Source organism: Opisthocomus hoazin, chromosome 2 (assembly GCF_030867145.1).
Source record: "Opisthocomus hoazin isolate bOpiHoa1 chromosome 2, bOpiHoa1.hap1, whole genome shotgun sequence".
Taxonomy (NCBI): Eukaryota; Metazoa; Chordata; class Aves; order Opisthocomiformes; family Opisthocomidae; genus Opisthocomus; species Opisthocomus hoazin.
Window position 1 is genome coordinate 105,028,623 of NC_134415.1, and position 18,279 is coordinate 105,046,901.

Below are 18,279 nucleotides of genomic sequence, written 5' to 3' on the forward strand. Positions count from 1 at the left end.
AATAAGGGCACTTTAGTTTGGCGTTTGTTTGTTTGTTTAGTTGTGTTTTGTTTTTTTGTAAATAAGCCTTCCCTTTGGTGCCTTCGTGGAGGTGTGCTGCCTCCCGGCAGCTGGGCTCTTTCTGTGTGTTCATCAGCCGCGTGATTTGAGCCGAAAGATGTAATTTCTGCTGTGCCCTGTGAGCTTGGTGTGAAGCTGGTAGTGTGGCCCTTGTCAGCTCCTCTGAACCGGGCTGCCACGCTGAATTGAAACAGAAGATGCGTGACACCTCGGGAGGAGAACAGGCAGCTGCACTAGGTGATTGCTGGGGGTCCCTTCCAGCTGAGATACTCCTGTTCCATGGTTGTTGTTGGTGTCTCGTGTCACCTCAGCCTTCTCTGCCTGCTTTCAGGGCAGCAGAAGCTGAAGACAGCTGATAACTTACAAAGCCAGCCCTTCTGCTGGCTGTACAGGTGGGCTTAAAATGAATTGCACAGGCGCTGGCCTGAGTGAAAAATCCCTTTATGAGGATTCGTGGATGACTGGGGGATTGGTAGTGGGAGAAGTGATGAGCTGAGCATGGGGATGGAAATCAAAATAGAATTGGAAATTCGATTGCACCCAGTGTCATGAAAATTGAGGCCGTGGGTCATTTTAAAAGGTGAGTTTGTGAGTGGTGCAAAATAATGGCAGACTGCCCCATGCAGTGCCTCACTTGGATGTGTCTGCAGTCTTGGAAGCTTGACTACCCTACGTTCTCCTACAAATGGACCTTGAGCTTGTTTGGAGGTTCTAGCAGGGGAGCGCAGCTACCGTATACCCTTGGACCGATGAACGGTACGCCTCTATCGGGGAAGGTCGTCCTCTTCGACCGAGCGCGCAGCTTCGGGAGGGACGCACATGGAGCGGTGAGGGAGGAAGGGGACACCCGCCTAGCCAGCCAGATCAGCCGAATCAACCCTGGCGATCAATGGGGTGACAGATGTCGCAGCCAGATCGCCCTCACATCCAGAGTGAAATGGGGGCCGTGACGGTATATAAAGGTCATAAAGGGTACTTATCTCACAGTCATGGCGACGCGGCGAGCCTGACGATCTGGCGATGCGCGCCTCGAAATCATGTCTCTGCAGCGACACAATTGTCTCCGCTGAAGCACTTCGAAAATTTTTAACTTTTTTCTCGGTTGCGTTTTCCTCCCATAAGCCTCCGCGAAATATGCAGAGCAGTGGGTTCCTATTGGCGGCCGTCCCGCTTGTCACCGCCTCTTAGCGCCGAGCCTGGGAGCGGGGCGGCGGTGGCGGCTGCTGGTGGGGAAGGTGGGTGCTCGGCTCGGCTCGGCTCGGCTCGGCTCGGCTCGGCTCGGGGCGGGGGGCGGGTAGCAGCGGTGCCTCGCTGGTTAGAAGCCGTGTTTGTTCGCTTGTTTTTCTTATTTTTTTCTTAATTCTCCGTGCGGATAGTGTGGGGTTTTGTGGTTTCCCTTCTCCCGCCGCCAAGGCCCCAGGGCCCTCTGGCTGGCTCGGCTGCAGTGGTGTGGTGGGTGCGGGCTGGCAGTGGGGTGTCCGGTCAGGAGACAGCCTCCCCGGTCACAGTCTGCTCGCCCTGGCCGGAGGAGTGTTGGCGGGAGCAGTGCGTGCTCCGGCGTTCCTCATGGTGTACATGATGAGAGCTTGCCCTGTTCTTGCCAGCGTTGTGGCTCCCCAGTTAACGACATCAATTGTGCTTCATCTCGTGCCTGCAGAGAACTTGTCACGAATGGCAGGCGCTGGAGTTGGTGGCCAGGGAGGCTGCTGCCTGTCCTATGCCGAGTAGGGGCCTTCCCCCCAGGCTGGTGTGACACCAGGCGCGGCAGAGGAGGTCAGCAACTGCTGGGCTGGACGACAGCAGTGAACGCCAGGTCCTGGCGTCCTGGGGCTGCAGGACATGCCAGGCGCACCTGGTCTTCCAGCCCCCTTCACCGATGTTCTCCGGCTCGGTGTGGCCAGCATGGGAGCGATGACTTCTTGCGCAGATGCTTACGTTCCCTCCTTCCCCCTGTTATCCCAGGTGGCTGTCGTAAATCACGACAAGGGGGTAGATTCAGATCCTCCTTTCCCAAAGTCCCTACTGCTGCTGAGATGTTAGGCTGAGGGGAATGGCCAGCAACCTGCCTGCGATTGCGGCTCCTGGCTGCGCGTGGCCGTTTTCCCTCCTTCACGGCTGGTGAGAAGAGCCGGGAAGGGGGAACCTCTTTGCCCATCCCCAGGGCGCTCGCCTTCCGTCAGATTTCATTTCACAGGTTGGACTTTCTCTGCTAGTGTTGCATGGCAGGCTCACTCGCAGGAACCAGAACTCTACAGCTTGCTTCAAAGCTTGTTGATCCCGCTGTGTTTACAAGACAGGCATCCGCTGTCTCTTTGCCTTCTGGTTGCCTTTGCTGCATTGATGTGAGCTTCGCAACGGTGACTGATCACCTGTGACACGTCCTTCGGCCTGCTAGGAGCACGTCTTGGGACGGCGCGCTGAAGAAAAGTGACTCTGCTGTTTCTTTAATTTTTTAAACGTCAAGTTAAAAATCACCTTTGGCTTTTTTTAGTTCCGTGAGTTTAGCTGTATTACATCAGCTCCTGTTTCATTCTGTTTGTTCATGGTGTTCTCACTGATGCTTTAGTCTTTATTTCTCATGCACTGTTAATTTTATTAGCCATGTAGATACTACTCGGCAATGTTTTACTTCCCAGCGACTTACCTGAGAGGAAATGGAGGCCCCTGAGCAGGCGCGAGGGGCCGAATAGCCTGGCTCACTTGGATTCCCGTGGTCAGATGCAGTCTCGTATTTTGTGTTCTGTTTTCTCGCCTGTTGGCTAACAAGCGGATTGCTTGCCTCTGGTGTGCTCAAGGTCTTTCAAAGGTCGCTTGTTCCCTCCGCCAATGAAGGAGCTCTTGCAATATTGGGAACTGGAGGTTGTTGTTTGCGTGCCAACAGCTTGTTTTCAAGGGTTATTTGAACTGTGGACTGGAGTGACCAGAAATCTCCCTACGGAGGGAAAACAGCTCTCAGTTGCAGCAAGGAGTTGCTGTTACTGAGTTCTGCATATGAAATGCCAGTATGATGACATTTGATGCTTCCTTGGCTTATGGCTCTGCAGTGGAATCCAATTCCTGCTGAGACCTAAACACTAGTCTATGCAAAAAAACCACAATTAATAGCCTCATTTATGAAGCCATTCAAGAACCAAAATGCTGCTTGCAAAGCATGGTATGTTTGATCAACTGAAAAGTCTATAAAAGTTTTGCTTAGCAACAGGGTTTATTAATAGAAAGAAATGTGACCAGCAGAAGACTAAGTAGTGCAACAGTCTGAATCTTTGTATTTTAATCTGGATTATTACAGAAGAAACTGGTTGTTCTTTTGAAGTTTCTACTGATTCTGGAACACGTACTTACCCTGGATCACCACAGCCAGAAAGCAAGGGGCTTTGAAAACACGTTCCCATACTCCACCTAAGTATGTGTAGAATTAATGTTTAGATACTTTTGGCATTCTTTGGTATAAGGACTGCCAGATTTGAAAAACCTGCCTACTGCCTCTTCTCCTTTTTGATTGAAACTTGGCTTTCAGTGGTGATTGAGTAACTCTAGTGCTAAAACTTACATTTTCTGGAAGTTTTAAGGATTTCCTTAGTGGTAACTGTTTTGGTTTTTTTCTCCTACTTAGTAACTTGATGCTTACTTTTCCTGACTATGAAATACTGTGACTTGACTGCGCAGCAGTAAAACTATACCAGTTTAGGCTGAAACTTCACTGAAATGTTTTGTCAAAAAGTAACTTAAATTTTTGTCGTGTGAGTGACCTGTGAACCGTTATTCCAGCTGCCAACAGATTTTTGTATCATTGTTAACTTCTAATCTTTTATAACTGTTTTAGGTAGCGGGAAGTTTGAAGTCATGGCTGGAAAACCGAAACTTTACTACTTTGATGGAAGAGGCAAGATGGAGTCAATTCGCTGGTTGTTGGCTGCAGCTGGGGTTGAGGTTTGTTCCAGTGGTTTTAATTTTAAGCTGCACGCTCGTCAGCTCGTCTTTGAGGCAGATCACAGGTTATTAACCAAAAAAGAAAAGACATCCCAAGGCGCAATAGTAAATGAGCATTGGCTGTTCAGTATAATTAAACACTCTTTAGGCACACAAAAGTATGGCTTCAGGTTACATGTCTTCTGAGCAATGAGCTGTAAACCAGTTTCTTGCTTAATGCAAGAATGCGTAATGTTTAATTAAGCATTTGCTTACTGGCCCAGAGCTGTTGAGTGGAATAATAGATGTGTTCCTCGCATAAAGAGTATTACCTGGGCCAAGTAAAACAGCAGTGAATTTACTTTCTCTAGTCTTTCTATTTTCAGTTGGATGCTCACACACAGATTTTTATTTTATTTTTCACTCCACTGGCTGCATCCTCCACAGTAAGCTGTAGCACGAAATATATTTTGTCTAGCTTGCATTGTTTAGATGCAGCTTAAACAGGGTGAAGTGAGCAAACTGACCCACATGTGTAGCAAAATTAGAAGTCTCAGAGCAGGAAGAAAATATTTGGGTAACTCAGAGAAGCTTTAAATTTTTTTTTTTTAGTGGGTTATAATGTACTTACTTATCTGCTATCTAGCTTGGCGATAAACTGATAATTCAGTCTGAGGACAGAAGGGACTGGGAGTTGCTCCGAGTCTCTTCTTTTATGTAGTATGCTGTTAAACTTCGTACAGTTACCCCTCTACTGAGGAATACAAATTTTTCAAAAAGACCACCAGTCTTTGTTTGAAGGCCTTACAGAGGACACAACTGGCTGCTTCCCTGCATCGTTTGTTCCTTGTTTTAATTCCCTCTCTCTTTTCTTTCTTTTTTTTTTAATTAAAAAAAAAACCCTGTTGACAGGTACCAATTATATTTTTTCCTTGGGATAGTCTTCCAGCTTTTCATCAGCAGAAACATGGGTTCTGAATTTTAGACTCTGTGATCACACTTACTATGGTCGAATATTGGCACTGTGTTAGTATGGCTGCTCTTCTGAGGTGTCCCTACGTATAGCAAGTCTTAATTATTAACATCAGTTGCACAGATGTTCTGAGAGAGGTTGACTGAGGAAGGATCCTTGGGAACCCATGTCTAGACATCTAGGGGTTGATAAGCCTAATCATTTTCTAGTCTCCGTGGTCTACGTTGACTAAAGACATGTATGCCACATGCAAACACGTGCATGTAGACATCTAACTTCGGTGTCTTAATCTTGAACTGAATTTCACCATAAGTAGCACTGATTGGACCAGGCTTCCTCAACCACACTGAATATAGCTACATCGTTCTGAACACAGACAAGTCTGTATCTTTTTGTTTTTCTCATCTAGTGAATAATTAATCTTTAGGTGTCCTAAACATGCTTCTGTACTAAACTTCCTGCTGGGCATAATACTTCTACATTATTTTGTAAATTTTTTGTTTTAACTTTCTAAGAATTTGTTCCTATCTAGGTCCCAAATCAAAATATCCCACAGCAGAGCTTTTTTCCAGGTACCAGGAAGCATTTTAAGGGCAGCCTAGTCTGTATTGTTGACTGTCTCGCATCAAATTGCTTGTTCAATGCCAAACAAACCATCCTCACTCCAGTTCTTATTGCCTGTTTTTCTGCTATGGTTGCCTTCAGCAGCATTTGCCAAATATGGCAGTCCAAGAGGTTTTGCCAGTGCTACTGCCCTTGGTTATTTTCTCCCTTAGAGCTGTATCTGGAACGGAAGGAATGATGATGTGTGTTCTCTTCCTTTTACAGTGCTTAAAAAGTTTTTCTAGAAATGTGAAAAAACACTCATTTCCTGTTCTTCCTCATTCTCTTTTGTCAGTTTGAAGAAGAGTTTTTGGAAACCCGAGAGCAGTATGAGAAGCTCCTGAAAGGTGAGTCCACGTGAAACCTCAAGAAAAGTGTGACCAGAGTTTGCTTGGTCTGAGAGAAGATGTGTGAAGTGAAGACTCTGAAGACTGTGTGGGACTTTCTTTCCACACAGCAGAGAGGGAAGTAAAACCGAGAGCTGTGAACAGCTGCAGAGGCTGTTTTTTTTTCCCATATGTGGACAGATGCAATTGAAAATTGAATGTCTTTCTAACCTGGAGATTTTCCTAGGCCTCCCTCTGGGTTATTCTGTTCTCCATTTGTCTACGTGTCCCACCTGGTCCCACAGACTTACCCAGAGCACTTCAGTAACTTGAAAAACACATATCCTAAAACTTCATTGAATGTCCAGATTTAGCTGAAGATACTGGTTAGAAGAGAGAAATTTGGGAAACTGACACTGGCTCCAACTGTGTTTTAAATAATGGAACAGAATTTTAAAAATGTATTTACAATTAGACACTTTTTACTCAGTTGATATGCTTAGTACGATTGTCTCCACTGTATTTCCATTTCAGCATAAAAGCTGCTGTAATCAGTCCTGACTGCAACTTGAGTGAAACTTTTTTAAAGCAAGGATGTTAATGCACAATAATTTTGTTCTGCAGTTTAATTTGTCTTCACCACTGTAATTTATTGTTTGTGTGGAAGAACCCTAGTGTAATGTAATGACTACCCACAGCAAGCTCACCATAAAAGCAGTGATCTTCTGAAGACAGCAAGACTTCAGACATGGAGTTACTAGATCCAGCAGAACAATGTGTGGCTTTCCCTTTAGGTGGATCCTTGCTTTTCCAGCAAGTGCCCATGGTGGAGATCGATGGGATGAAGATGGTGCAGACCAGAGCCATCCTCAGCTACATAGCAGCAAAGCACAACCTCTACGGGAAGGACCTGAAGGAGAGAGCCCTGTACTGTAACAGTACTACTCTTCTTGAATTTATTACAGCGGCTTAGATACATCTAGAATTAATTGCATACTTGCACATGCAGAGAAGGGGTTTACCTTTAGGTACCTGTGAGCCTCAGTGTCACACAACTTGCAGTGAGCCTGGCAGGCCACAGGTAGATGCAAGCCAACTGATTTGTTCCAAGTCGATTATTTTTACAGAAAAATATATGAGGCAGGAGTTTATGTTTATTGTGCTTTAGTAAAAGATTAATACAACTTGACATAGGTATTTGAGAGGTGACGCTCTTTTGTAAACAGAGAATTTTTGGAAAGCAATAGTTAGTTTTTAACTTTTGGCTGCAAAACAAGGTCGGTCATTGATGTTATCAACGATTGCATGATGTTCCACAGCATTGTAGAAAGTGCATGGTTTAGGTTTTTAGGAGTTGGGGAAAGAAAAGCTAAAAGCTGTTGGAAAAAATTCTGGTTTCACGTGGAATTAAATCCGGGTCTTGATGTTCTGTCTGCGTGACGGAAAAAAATGTGATTGGGCTATCTCAACATGTAGCCTTTAAATGTGCATTTCTTATTGTTTTTTAAGAGAAGGAAAACTGAAGGTCTAGTAAAGCATCTAACTTTAATAGGTACTTTACAATAAACTGCCATTAAATGGTGCAAGTGGTTGGAAGAATTGGCTGAAGCCGGTTCAGAGAAGTAGCAAAACGAATGAATATTCAGGCAGGAGCCTCAGTCATAGCTTATCAGCTTCTCTGTGTTGTTAATAAGCCACCATTTCCTGTAGCTTGCATGCCTTGCATACCTCTTCCTTCAAACAGAATTCTCCTCGGTGGAGTTTCAGATTTAGCTTGGAGCCTGTTCCTGCTGTCTTACCAGCAAATACAAATGAAGTGTATCTGTTGATTTGTGCTAGGGCAGGGGGAAGGAACCATCAGTGTTTGGAGGAAGGTTAGCTCCGGCTTTAAGTACTGTGGGTGGCGGGTCTTGTACAGTGTGGGAGTGCAGTTTTGGAAGACCAGATAGATGCAGGCAAGAAGCTGGAGTATGTTAAGGCTCGCAGGAATATCTGATAGCTTCTTATTGCACATAACATGTTTAATCCTTGCAGAGGCTTTTTGAAGTGGCTGTTGCCTGAAGACAAAAACTGCAGTTAGTCTTGTTACACAGCAGGAGCTCAAATCTCTTGTGACATAGGATGGTTAGAAGACTTTGCTAGCCTAGTTTACCATATATTTATTCATATTCATGAGGACTTAATTTAAATTTGAGTCTTGTCTACAGTCAAAGCCTGTGGTCAGAGCTCTGGAAAAATGGATAAAAGGGATGATCTGAAGAACTGCTGTACTAATTATTTAGCTAGATGCGGAACCTGGTACACTTCAGGTTTCCAATCCCGTTATTAACCTGTTTGGCACCACTTGGACTTTGGATGAAACCCTAAAGGTGGGATACATCCAGATGATTAAGCCAGTTTGGGATGACTCGTCTGGTGGTGCTGTGTGTCCCTCTGGTGATTCTGAAGTGATCTGTAACACCAAAGTTAAACTTTTTTAACTTTCGTACAATCCTGTTTAATCCTGCACAATGAGGCAAGTATAGTGCCAACAACACTACAATTATGAGTGAGACTCAGACTGTGACGTATTTGGTTTTTTAACTGCAAAAATAATTTTCATGAGGGGGGTGGGAATTTCAACTTTTATGATCACAACACAAATCTAAGAATACTTTGATTATGAAAGTGCCTTCTTATTTAAGGTTTTTGTTTACTTTGGTTTTAAGGATTGATATGTATGTTGGAGGAACTGATGACCTTATGGGCTTCATTTTGATGTTCCCATTCTTATCGGCTGAGGATAAAGAGAAACAACGCGCTGTTATAGTTCAAAAGGCGACAAGCAGGTATTTCCCAGCATATGAAAAGGTATGCAGGAGGATCATTTCCTACCATTGTTCTGGGAGGATAACAATGGGAACACTGGGTATTTTACCAAAAGCAGAAGAAATAGGAAGGTGTCAGCACAGTAGTTTAAACCAGGACACCATGCTGCCTGCAGACTGGAAAGATGAGAGGGAGGTCAGAGCAGTATGAGAACAGGTTGGGGTGGGTTAAGTGCAGAAATTCTGAAGTGAGATTTCATGGTCTGAGCAGCATCAAAGTTCAGACTGAAGAGTCCAAGTGTCCCCTTTGGCTTAAAACTGTTACGATCCAATGAATGTGTAAAGATAGCGATGTACGGTTGAACCAGCAACTTCCTGTTGTTAGGAGAAATGAAACTGTGTAACTTGCATTGCAAAGGCAATGCCATTTTAGAATAGCTAACTGTCAGCTTTTTTTAACATTTCAAATACATTTACACATTTTTTGTTTAACGATGGTAATACACAGCTATCACTGCTGTCTTCTAGTCCAAGTGGTCTGCTGCTTAAGCCATACTGGTGTTTTTCTAACTTATCCTTGGAGAGATAGGACCCAAGAGGTGCTCTCAATGGAAATTAATATACATAGACAGGGTGATCTGGCAAAAATAACTGCTTTTCTGTTGCAAAGACTAAAGGGAAGTTTCCCACTTAGATACCAACGCTCCTGTAGATGCCTACCAGAGTTCATTCTGCCCTAGATTCCACTTGTTGCATCCTAGCCCCAATGCTTTAGGCTGATCACCTCTTGTTTACATTCTCTATTTTCCCACTGAAGCTGTAACTACATACAGAAATATTCAAGGTTTATTAGGCTGGAAAGCAGTGAATACCAAGGAGGTCTCTGACTCTGTAGTCTAGTACTTAGGGGTTACCTGGGGCTATAGGAGCGAAGGATGGGTAAGAAACCCTGGGATTCTAGATTCTAGATTGCCGCTGTGAGGACTGCTCATAGATATCCCGTAAAATGATCAGTGACTGCAGGCACTGGGCCCACATCCCCCAGACTAGCAGTAGGTAGTATCCCTAGTTGCATGAGAGAGAAAGGTGAAGAGGAGGCAGTAAGCATTGTCAAAGAAAGCGTTCCTGTGCATTTTGAAAACATGAAGCCCAGCTGGATATCCACATTTGAACATTTTCATTTATGACACTTATAGGTTTTGAAAGACCATGGGCAGGACTTTCTTGTTGGCAACAATTTTAGCTGGGCAGATGTTCATCTTCTTGAAGCCATTTTAATGGTAGAAGAGAAGAAGTCGGACGTGCTCTCAGGCTTTCCTCAGTTACAGGTACCTTACACGAACAATACACTCATATGGCTGGAAATGTGATAAATGGTGTTTCAAAGTCTGTTGTATGTAGATAATTCCACAAAACGAGCATTTATCACTCCTTTTCTGTTGTAATCTTGCCCTTCTTGCTTTAGGAAGAACCTCATAATATGTTTCGTCTAGGGAATCTATTATTTGCTGGAGTAATCCCTGTACAGATCCGAAGAAATCCACCATCCCTTTGTTTTGCCCTCCCCTCACCAGTTCTGTGATACCTTTAAGCAGAAGATATTTTCTGGATCACAAGAAGTGATTTGAGTAAAGTACACATCTGAAACCACAGATAACTGTTTCCACTTCATTCCATAGTGATACAAGACAGGGGACTGTTTTATTACTGTTTAAAATAACAAGGTTGGAGTGAGGGCGACTAAAACTCAGCCATGGCTAAAACTGTATTTTCTGTCTTGCCTCCATACACAACTTGTTAAAGGATGTTACACAAATCAGTAAGATTGTTTGTTTTTTCTTGTGTTACTTTCTGTTCTTTAAATACCATGTACTTACTGTTTACCTTTTAGGCATTTAAAGCAAGAATAAGCAGCATCCCCACAATCAAGAAATTTCTGGAGCCGGGAAGCCAGAGAAAACCTGTTCCTGATGATAAATATGTGGAGACTGTGAGGAGAGTTCTCCGTATGTATTATGACATAAAAGCGAATTAGTGTGCCTGGCTAAAACAACAGCTGTGCTCGGTTTGAGAGAACCATCAACTTGCACGTGTACAATTAAACTGCAGAGAGAAGGTGAAGGGGTACTCGAAAGCACTTTCAATGGGCAGTATCTCATGTTCTCTCATAAAAAATACGGTAGGCCAGGTATCTTTTATAACGCTTTACTACTAGTATATGTTTTCCTCCATTCTTCTTGATATTTTTCTGGTAATTTTAAGCAAGTGCAATGGCAGCAAGCATGCTATCTTCCTGGAGAATTTTTGGAAGAGGGGAAAGCAAAAGAAAAGAAAGAAGTGTGAGCTGCTGACTGACAGCTTCAGCTTCTGCTACTTCTGAGGACTTTCTTCTGAGGTCCAGATCAGATTTTTTGTATGATGATTGCTTCCGATGCAGGCCTTTACTGCTTTTAATATCACTGTAGGCAAATGAAACAGGTGGCTTTTAAAGAAAGTAGGAGGGAGGGAGGTGTTTCTCTTGCCAGTTCTATTGGAAATTAGTGACTTGTCTGAAATGTCAGCATTGTGCCTTTATTAATTACTGAATTAGGAAACTTACGGACTGACAAATGGCATCTTTGTGTAAGTGCTGTATCTAGAAGATCTGTTCTAATCAAATAAACTTTTTATTGTTATAATGGTCATGTTGTCATGTTGGTTCATGAATGAAAGTTTGGGCTTGCAAACTTCATTTTTACTTTTCGTGGAGGATAAATTCTTTATACTTTATACAAAGGGGATCCTCATGCCTCATGAAAAGGCATTTCATTTGCCTTTGTAAACCAGAGGAGCGAGATGTGAAGGGGAGGTAGTAAACCATCACACGAACCTAGTACAGCTCCTATCTAAGGTCTAATACCTGCTAAACTCAAAATGCTATTTCTTTTTCTTTTTTTTTTTTTTTAATTTATGGTTTCAGCAGATGACTTGACAAAGGAATTTCAGATATTTTTAATCACTTTGATAAATGGCACTTATTCTTTGAAAAGCTGCTCTGTAGGATGTTATCTTGGGGTTTCATATCTGTTATTTATAGTTCTATGTTAATGATACAGTTTACAAGAAAAGACTTGTGCTCAATCCCTAATGGCATTGTTTAATTCCAGTGTTGGCTATGGGTTGACAAATAAGACGCTGCTTGACCTTGGAATGCAGTAAATATGCTTGTCTGATATTTGATGAATGAGTTGCCCACTTGAGAGGTCATCAATCTCTCCAGCTTCAGTGAGACTGAAGTTCTCAGTGAATACTTCTCCGTCATTGCCAGGAATACAAGGTTTATATTGACCTACACTGGCTTATCTATCACCTGCCTTGCTAATGTTAGTTGCAATTACAGTTTAGTCCTTGGTTTAATCTCAGACTGGTTTAATGTGAAAGTTTGGAAGACCCTGTAGCTGTTGATCTTAATTCCTTTGCTAAGTGAACTTTTTCTCCAGAATATGAGGAAAATTGTGGTGTAATGCCATTCAAACAGATGTTCCACAAGCAAAGATGCAGAAGATATAGGAGGTGACCGTCTGCTGGTATCTGTTGGCGATAAGCCTAAAAGCTGATGGTCGTGCCTTTTAGTGAATAGGGTGGCACAGTAGCAGTGAATGTGAGCAGAAGAACAGTTGGTACTGAAACCTTGTCATCAACACTGTGTGTGTTTGAGGATGGGGTTACTTCAGCCTAGCTCAAGAGTGGTTGTGTGGGCTGAATGATGTTCGAGCTGTATTTGGTGCACTCTTGGAGCACATCTTTCAGTTTAATCCAGAAAGAGTCTGGTTTGTATGCTCCGTCACACTGTGATGGGAGCCAAAGCACAGTTAAGAAATCAGTTTTAAAAACATGCTCCTGTTCCAGACCACTAATATAGACACACCCTGTAATGCTCCAGAGCTGGCCCAGCTGATGGGTTAATGCCGTGAAAAGCCGGAGTTGAAGACTCAATAGTCAGAAGACTATTAAGTAGGTCTTCTTTATTGCAGTGCTGGAGACACAGGGGATTTCTCCTCCAATTGTGTGTGTCTGTTCAGGTTAAATGCATAGCTTATATACAAGTTTTATATACATATTCATCAGAGTCCCGAGAAAAGAGTTACATGTTCATTATTTTTCCAGTAACTCATTATCATATGCTAATGTTCCTTCATGCATGCTGGTTTATGCCCCCAGGTGGTCGTCGGGGGTCTCTGGATGAAGGATATACTCTTCCTCACAGTGTGTGCTGATTGACCTCCGCTCTTGCGCATGCTCAGTTCCGTCAAGGGTAGTCTGTTCTGGTTTAGTGTTTGTTTTGTCATTCCTTCATCATTATGGTTCCGCACATCTGCTTCTTCCAAGGTTGTGCTGTCCAAATAACATTATTTAGGAGTCTCTCTATCTTAGAGCTTTCCTGTCCCCCCCCACCCCCCCCAAAGCAGCAAGTCAAGCTCATCTAAGTAGTGTTATTTAGGAGCCTCTTTATCTTAGAACTTTCCTGTCTTCTCAAAACAGCAAGGTTCTACTTTAGTTTAATTACAATCACTCTAGTAAGTGGAATTTTACATTTACATATGTAAATCCCTCCTTTTGTGGATTTGTAGCTAGAAAGTTACGAATCCTCACTATTGTGTATTGTAGGTATTATTTTCAAATTTCTTCAGCCTTTCATTCTAAGGGTCCAGGAAAAGTATTTTCCGGTTTCTATATGGTGTCTAACCTTGTTCCTTTTCCAATCACTGTGTGTCTGAGCTGAATCCTGACAACTCCAAAGGAAACATTTGAGAGATATGCAAACAAGTATTCCTAAAACCATCAGAGTGATTAATCCCATGAACAATTGTTTTAACCATTCTAAATTAGGGAGCCGAGAGGTCACTTTATCCCATAAATCTCAAAACCCCAAGGAAGTATTATCCAAAGAAACTTCATGGAATACTCATGTTTTCTCCCAGAGCGCATTCAAATCTGCTTCTATCTGTCTGTCTTCATTGATATATGCACAGCATCTGGTATTAATGATCATACATACTCCCCCTTCTTTGGTGGTCAATAAATCTATTGACATTTGATTCTGTAGCACAACTTTACTAAGGGATGATACTTCCATCTGTAAATTTTCCATAGTATTTATTGTTAGATTTTCCATATTCTCTAAAACCATGGAAATGTTTATTATGGCTTTCTCTAGCTCACTGACTCATAGCCACGGCAAGAACCATCTGACAAAACTATGAAATTTTATTCCCCTACTTACAAGTGGGTTGTCTTCCCGTTTGGCTTGTCTCCATGATGTTCTTAATGTACCTTTAGGTATTTGGGACTGGTTGTATATTCCGTCCTGACTAACTAGGTGACCTATGGTACACATTCCCTTCCAACCCACAGGGAGTCGCTTTCTTCTAATACCATCGCCGCATAGCCACCAATACCCATCGGGTAATTTACAGGGCCCGTCAGTGGCTGTGAGATTAGCTCCATAAAATGTTCTGTGGTTTACTCAGCCAATTGATACATTCCTAAAATAATCCCAGTTTGAGAGGCTATAGGTTTTTAATTGAGTTCTATTACAAAAATACATATATGTCACACCTGTCCTTTTCAAATCCCAAGTTCCTGCCTCTACTGTAGTTTTGTTGATCCAATAATCATTCCACCAATCCCTGCAAGTACAATTTTTGTGTGTGTAGAAGGGGGGTCGGCACGAACAAGTGTTGGATCTTCCTTTCCATAGGCAACTATTGTTGCTAACCAATATCTGGGTGTCATTGTTTAATATCTGTAGGTCAAATTTTGGCCCAGTCACCTAGCTTGAGTTGTTGTAATCACAGGATCCTCTGTCGTGTCTTTTCCAAAACTCGGGCCAAGTATTATTGTCACAATTCCAATGAGTGGATCCTACCCCATACAAAGGGAGTCTCATGTTACCTTTTGGTAAGGCAGTACAAATCCAACAATCCTTAGCTCCCGTGGTGTTCGCTATCATCTGAATTGCATTATAAGTTCTCACTCCAAATGTTCAGTGATAAGCCTAGGTTTAACAAAGTTACCACTCTAATTGTAGTTTCAAACTGCCAGCCTTTTTGATGATCCATCCTGGTTTAGGAGCCTTCTTCACTCGAGAATGATGGATCCAGGTTGGTTGTTTTCAAATCTTGATTGTGGTGAAAGTGGTCAGCAATACCTGGTAAGGTCCATTCCACTTCTCTCTCAGTGGATCACCTGAAAAATTCTTAACATAAACCCAATCTCCAGGGCTAAAAGGATGGATTGGGTGATCTAAGCCTTTAGCCCTGGTACCCAAAACATTTTACTAACTTTTTCTAATTGTTTTCCTAAGGATATAACATAAGTCTGTAGACACTGATTTCCCAACTGGTTCAAATCTTCCCCTTGATATTTAGCCTGATAGTATCTCAAAAAAGCTCAAATTTTCTTTGGTCCTAGGTTTTACACATAGCCAAAGTAGTGCAATAGGTAATGCTTGGTACCAATATAGATTCACTTCTTGGCACATTTTTGCTATCTTTTATTTAATCATGTGGTTCATTTTTTCTACTTGCCCACTGGCTTGTGGTCTGTAGGGCGTATGTAGCTGCCAATCGATTCCTGATAGTTTGCCGACCTGTTGCACTACTTCTGCACAAAAATGTGTCCCCCCATCTGAGGAGATAATTGTCGGCACCCCAAATCGAGGTATTATTTCATTTAGTAATACCTGAGTTCCTTCCCTTGCTTTGTTTGTTCTACAAGGGAATGCTTCCGGCCAACTTGAAAAGGTGTCAGTAAGTACTAATAAGTACCTGTACCCTCCTTTTCTTGGAAGTTCAGAGAAATCAATTTGCCAGTGGTCTCCCGGTACACCCCCCTTCCCAATACTTCGTAATTGTACCCAGTTACCTGTATTGGGGTTATTTTTTAAACATGTTTCACATTGTTGGGTTACTTGTCAGACTGTAGTATACAAATTTTTCCCTATTAATTTCTGATTTTAAAATTTATACAGAGAGACTGCTCCCCAGAGTGTCCTATTGTGTTCTTCTCTAACCACCCCACATATCTGTTTAGCAGGGATTATAATTCTGCCATCACTTGAATAGGCCCATCTTCGGGATGGAACCTGTCCTCCTAATCTCTCTATTAATTCTTTATCAGCTTTAGAATACTCAATATTTTCTTGGTTATTTAGGTTTTGACTTCTGTTATCTGGAATTAAGGCCAAAATCTTTTGCGTTCTTTCCGCTGCCTGTTTAGCTTCATAGTCAGCCAATCTGTTGCCTCTTTCCTGGTCAGTGTTACTCTTCAGAAGTCCTCAGCAGTGCATGGTGACAACTTTTGTTGGCAGTTGGACGGCTTCTAATAGGCAAAGCATTTCCTCAGCGTATTTATCCTGCTTCCCTCGTGCAGTTAGTAGTCCTCTCTCCTTCCAAATTGCCTCATGAGCGTGGACAACTCCAAAAGCATATTTGGAATCTGTCCATCTATTTATCCTTTTTCCTTTTTCTAACTCCAGAGCCCTAGTTAGGGCAATAATTTCAGCCTTTTGAGCTGATGTTCCAGCAGGTAGTGACTGAGACTCAAGTACTTCATTTATTGTTGTCACTGCATACCCAGCCTTTCGAATACCTTGTCGGACAAAGCTGCTTCCATCCGTGAACGAGGAATCCTGTGCATCTTCCAGGGGTTCCTCTTTCAAATCTGGCCTGCTGGAGTACACAGTCTCTATGGTTTCTAAGCAATCATGTGCCAGTGGTTCAGAGATTGACCCACTGAGAAAAGAAGCTGGGTTGATAACATTAATTACTTCAATATTAATATCATCTGACTCAATCAGAATGGCCTGGTATTGTAGAAATCGGGATGGGGAAAGCCAGTGGTTCCCTTTTTGTTCCAGTACAGCTGACACTGTGTGTGAGACCAGGACTGTGATCTTTTGGCCCAAGGTAAAGTTTCAGGCTTCCTGAATATTCAAGACGATGGCCTCCACAGCTTGCAGACATCCTGGCCATCCTTTGCTTACTTCATCCAGCTGTTTAGAAAAATAGGCCACAGCTCTTTTGTAGGGTCCCAGCCGTTGAGCTAGGACCCCCAGAGCTATGCCTTGTCTTTCATAAGAAAACAGCCAGAAGGGTTTAGTAACGTCAGGCAGGCCCAGAGCCAGGGCCTTCATCAGTTCTTTCTTAGTTGTCTTCAATGCATTTTGAGCTTCTTTGGACCAGGTCAGTCAGGTGGAATTACTTTTCAAAAGTTCATACAAGGGTCTCACTATTATTCTGTAATTATAAATCCATAACGGCCACCAACCTGTGGTTCCCAGAAAGGTCCTGAGCTCTTTTACCGTCTGAGGGAGGGGAGTCCTGCAGATGGCCTCTTCCGTTCTGTTCCTAGTTCTCTCTGTCCTCCAGACAGCTCGTATCCAATGTAGGGTACCTGTTGGCACACCATCTGAGCTTTCTGTTGAGAGACTCGATACCCATTTAGTCCCTAAAAGTTTAACAAACTGATAGTCCACTGTATACAGCCAGGTTTAGTTTCAGTTGCTATTAATAAATCATCTACATACTGTAAAAGGTTTCCATCTCTGGAGGGAGGGTTCCATGCTTCAAGTTCTCATGCTAATTGATTTCCAAAGATCGCTGGGCTATTCTTAAAACCTTGGGATAACACTGTCCAGGTAAGCTAGGTTTTTCTACCTGTGGTAGGATTTTTCCATTTAAATGAAAATAAATTCTGATGCTCTTTGTCTAAAGGCAGACAGAAGAATGCATCTTTTAAATCCAATACCGTAAACCATACTTGATTATGTCATATTTTAGTAAGTAAAGTATAGGGATTAGCTACCGCAGGTTGTATGTCCTTAACAATCTTACTCACTTCTCTTAAATCCTGTACTACCCAGTAAATTCCATCTGTTTTCCACTGGTAATGTAGGAGTATTGTATTCTGACTCACATTCCACTAGTCCATACTGTAAAAAGTTATTAATTGGTCCTTCTATTCCTTTTCAGTCCTCTAATTTCAAGGGGTATTGCTTTTGTCATGTTGGTTTTGCCCCTCCCTGAAGTTCTACTGTTACGGGGATTATATGCTCTGCTCAGCCGGGGATTCCTGTAGCCCATACTCCTGGGTATACCTGATTAGTAATTTCTTCCTTTTCTAGTGTAGATGTGACAGAACTTTCAGGGTCTATTAGGTAGGGCTAAACTTAAAATTTCAATTAATTGATTTTTCATTCACCTTATATTCCATGATTCCTTGTTTAAAACTTATTTCTGCTTCCAATCATTCTAATAGGTCTCTATTTAACGATGGTTTTGGGGATTTTGGTAAGTATAAAAATTGATGTATATCAACCTGTTTTCCTAATTTAAAATTGAGGGGTCTTAGAAAGAAAGCCTTTTCCCGTTGGCCAGTAGCTCCCACTACAGTCACAAAGTCACTACTTATAGGTATCAATTCTTGATTTAAGACAGAGGAAGAGACACCCATGTCTATTAAAAATTCTACTTCTTTCTCCTGTCTTCCTAGCCTCATCTTAACCAGTGGATCCACTAGGGTAGATTCCCCAGGTCCCCATCAGTTAAACTCTGCTTCA

The 18,279-nt window shown here is 42.6% G+C and overlaps 1 protein-coding gene across 3 annotated transcripts; it reads left to right on the forward strand.

Annotated features, from left to right (window-relative positions):
• The first annotated feature begins 1,201 nt into the window (after window positions 1-1,201).
• On the forward strand, window positions 1,202-11,356 carry LOC104336486 (glutathione S-transferase 3). Of its 3 annotated transcripts, none has more exons than XM_075414682.1 (7): window positions 1,202-1,295; window positions 3,884-3,990; window positions 5,841-5,892; window positions 6,666-6,798; window positions 8,580-8,721; window positions 9,875-10,006; window positions 10,570-11,356. In XM_075414682.1, exons 2-7 carry the CDS (start codon window positions 3,904-3,906, stop codon window positions 10,711-10,713), a joined length of 690 nt encoding a protein of 229 aa, XP_075270797.1. In that variant the 5' UTR covers window positions 1,202-1,295; window positions 3,884-3,903; the 3' UTR covers window positions 10,714-11,356. The 3 variants fall into 3 exon arrangements, with proteins under 3 accessions (XP_075270797.1, XP_075270796.1, XP_075270798.1); XM_075414681.1 differs by lacking the exon at window positions 1,202-1,295 and adding an exon at window positions 2,647-3,214; XM_075414683.1 differs by lacking the exon at window positions 1,202-1,295 and adding an exon at window positions 3,309-3,463.
• The last annotated feature ends 6,923 nt before the right edge of the window (window positions 11,357-18,279 follow it).

Bases quoted from the DNA above. Each gene is read 5' to 3' on its own strand.
- LOC104336486 (XM_075414681.1), top strand. The intron at 3,991-5,840 runs GTTTGTTCCAGT...CTCTTTTGTCAG, and splicing joins TGGCTGCAGCTGGGGTTGAG to TTTGAAGAAGAGTTTTTGGA. The intron at 8,722-9,874 runs GTATGCAGGAGG...TGACACTTATAG, and splicing joins ATTTCCCAGCATATGAAAAG to GTTTTGAAAGACCATGGGCA.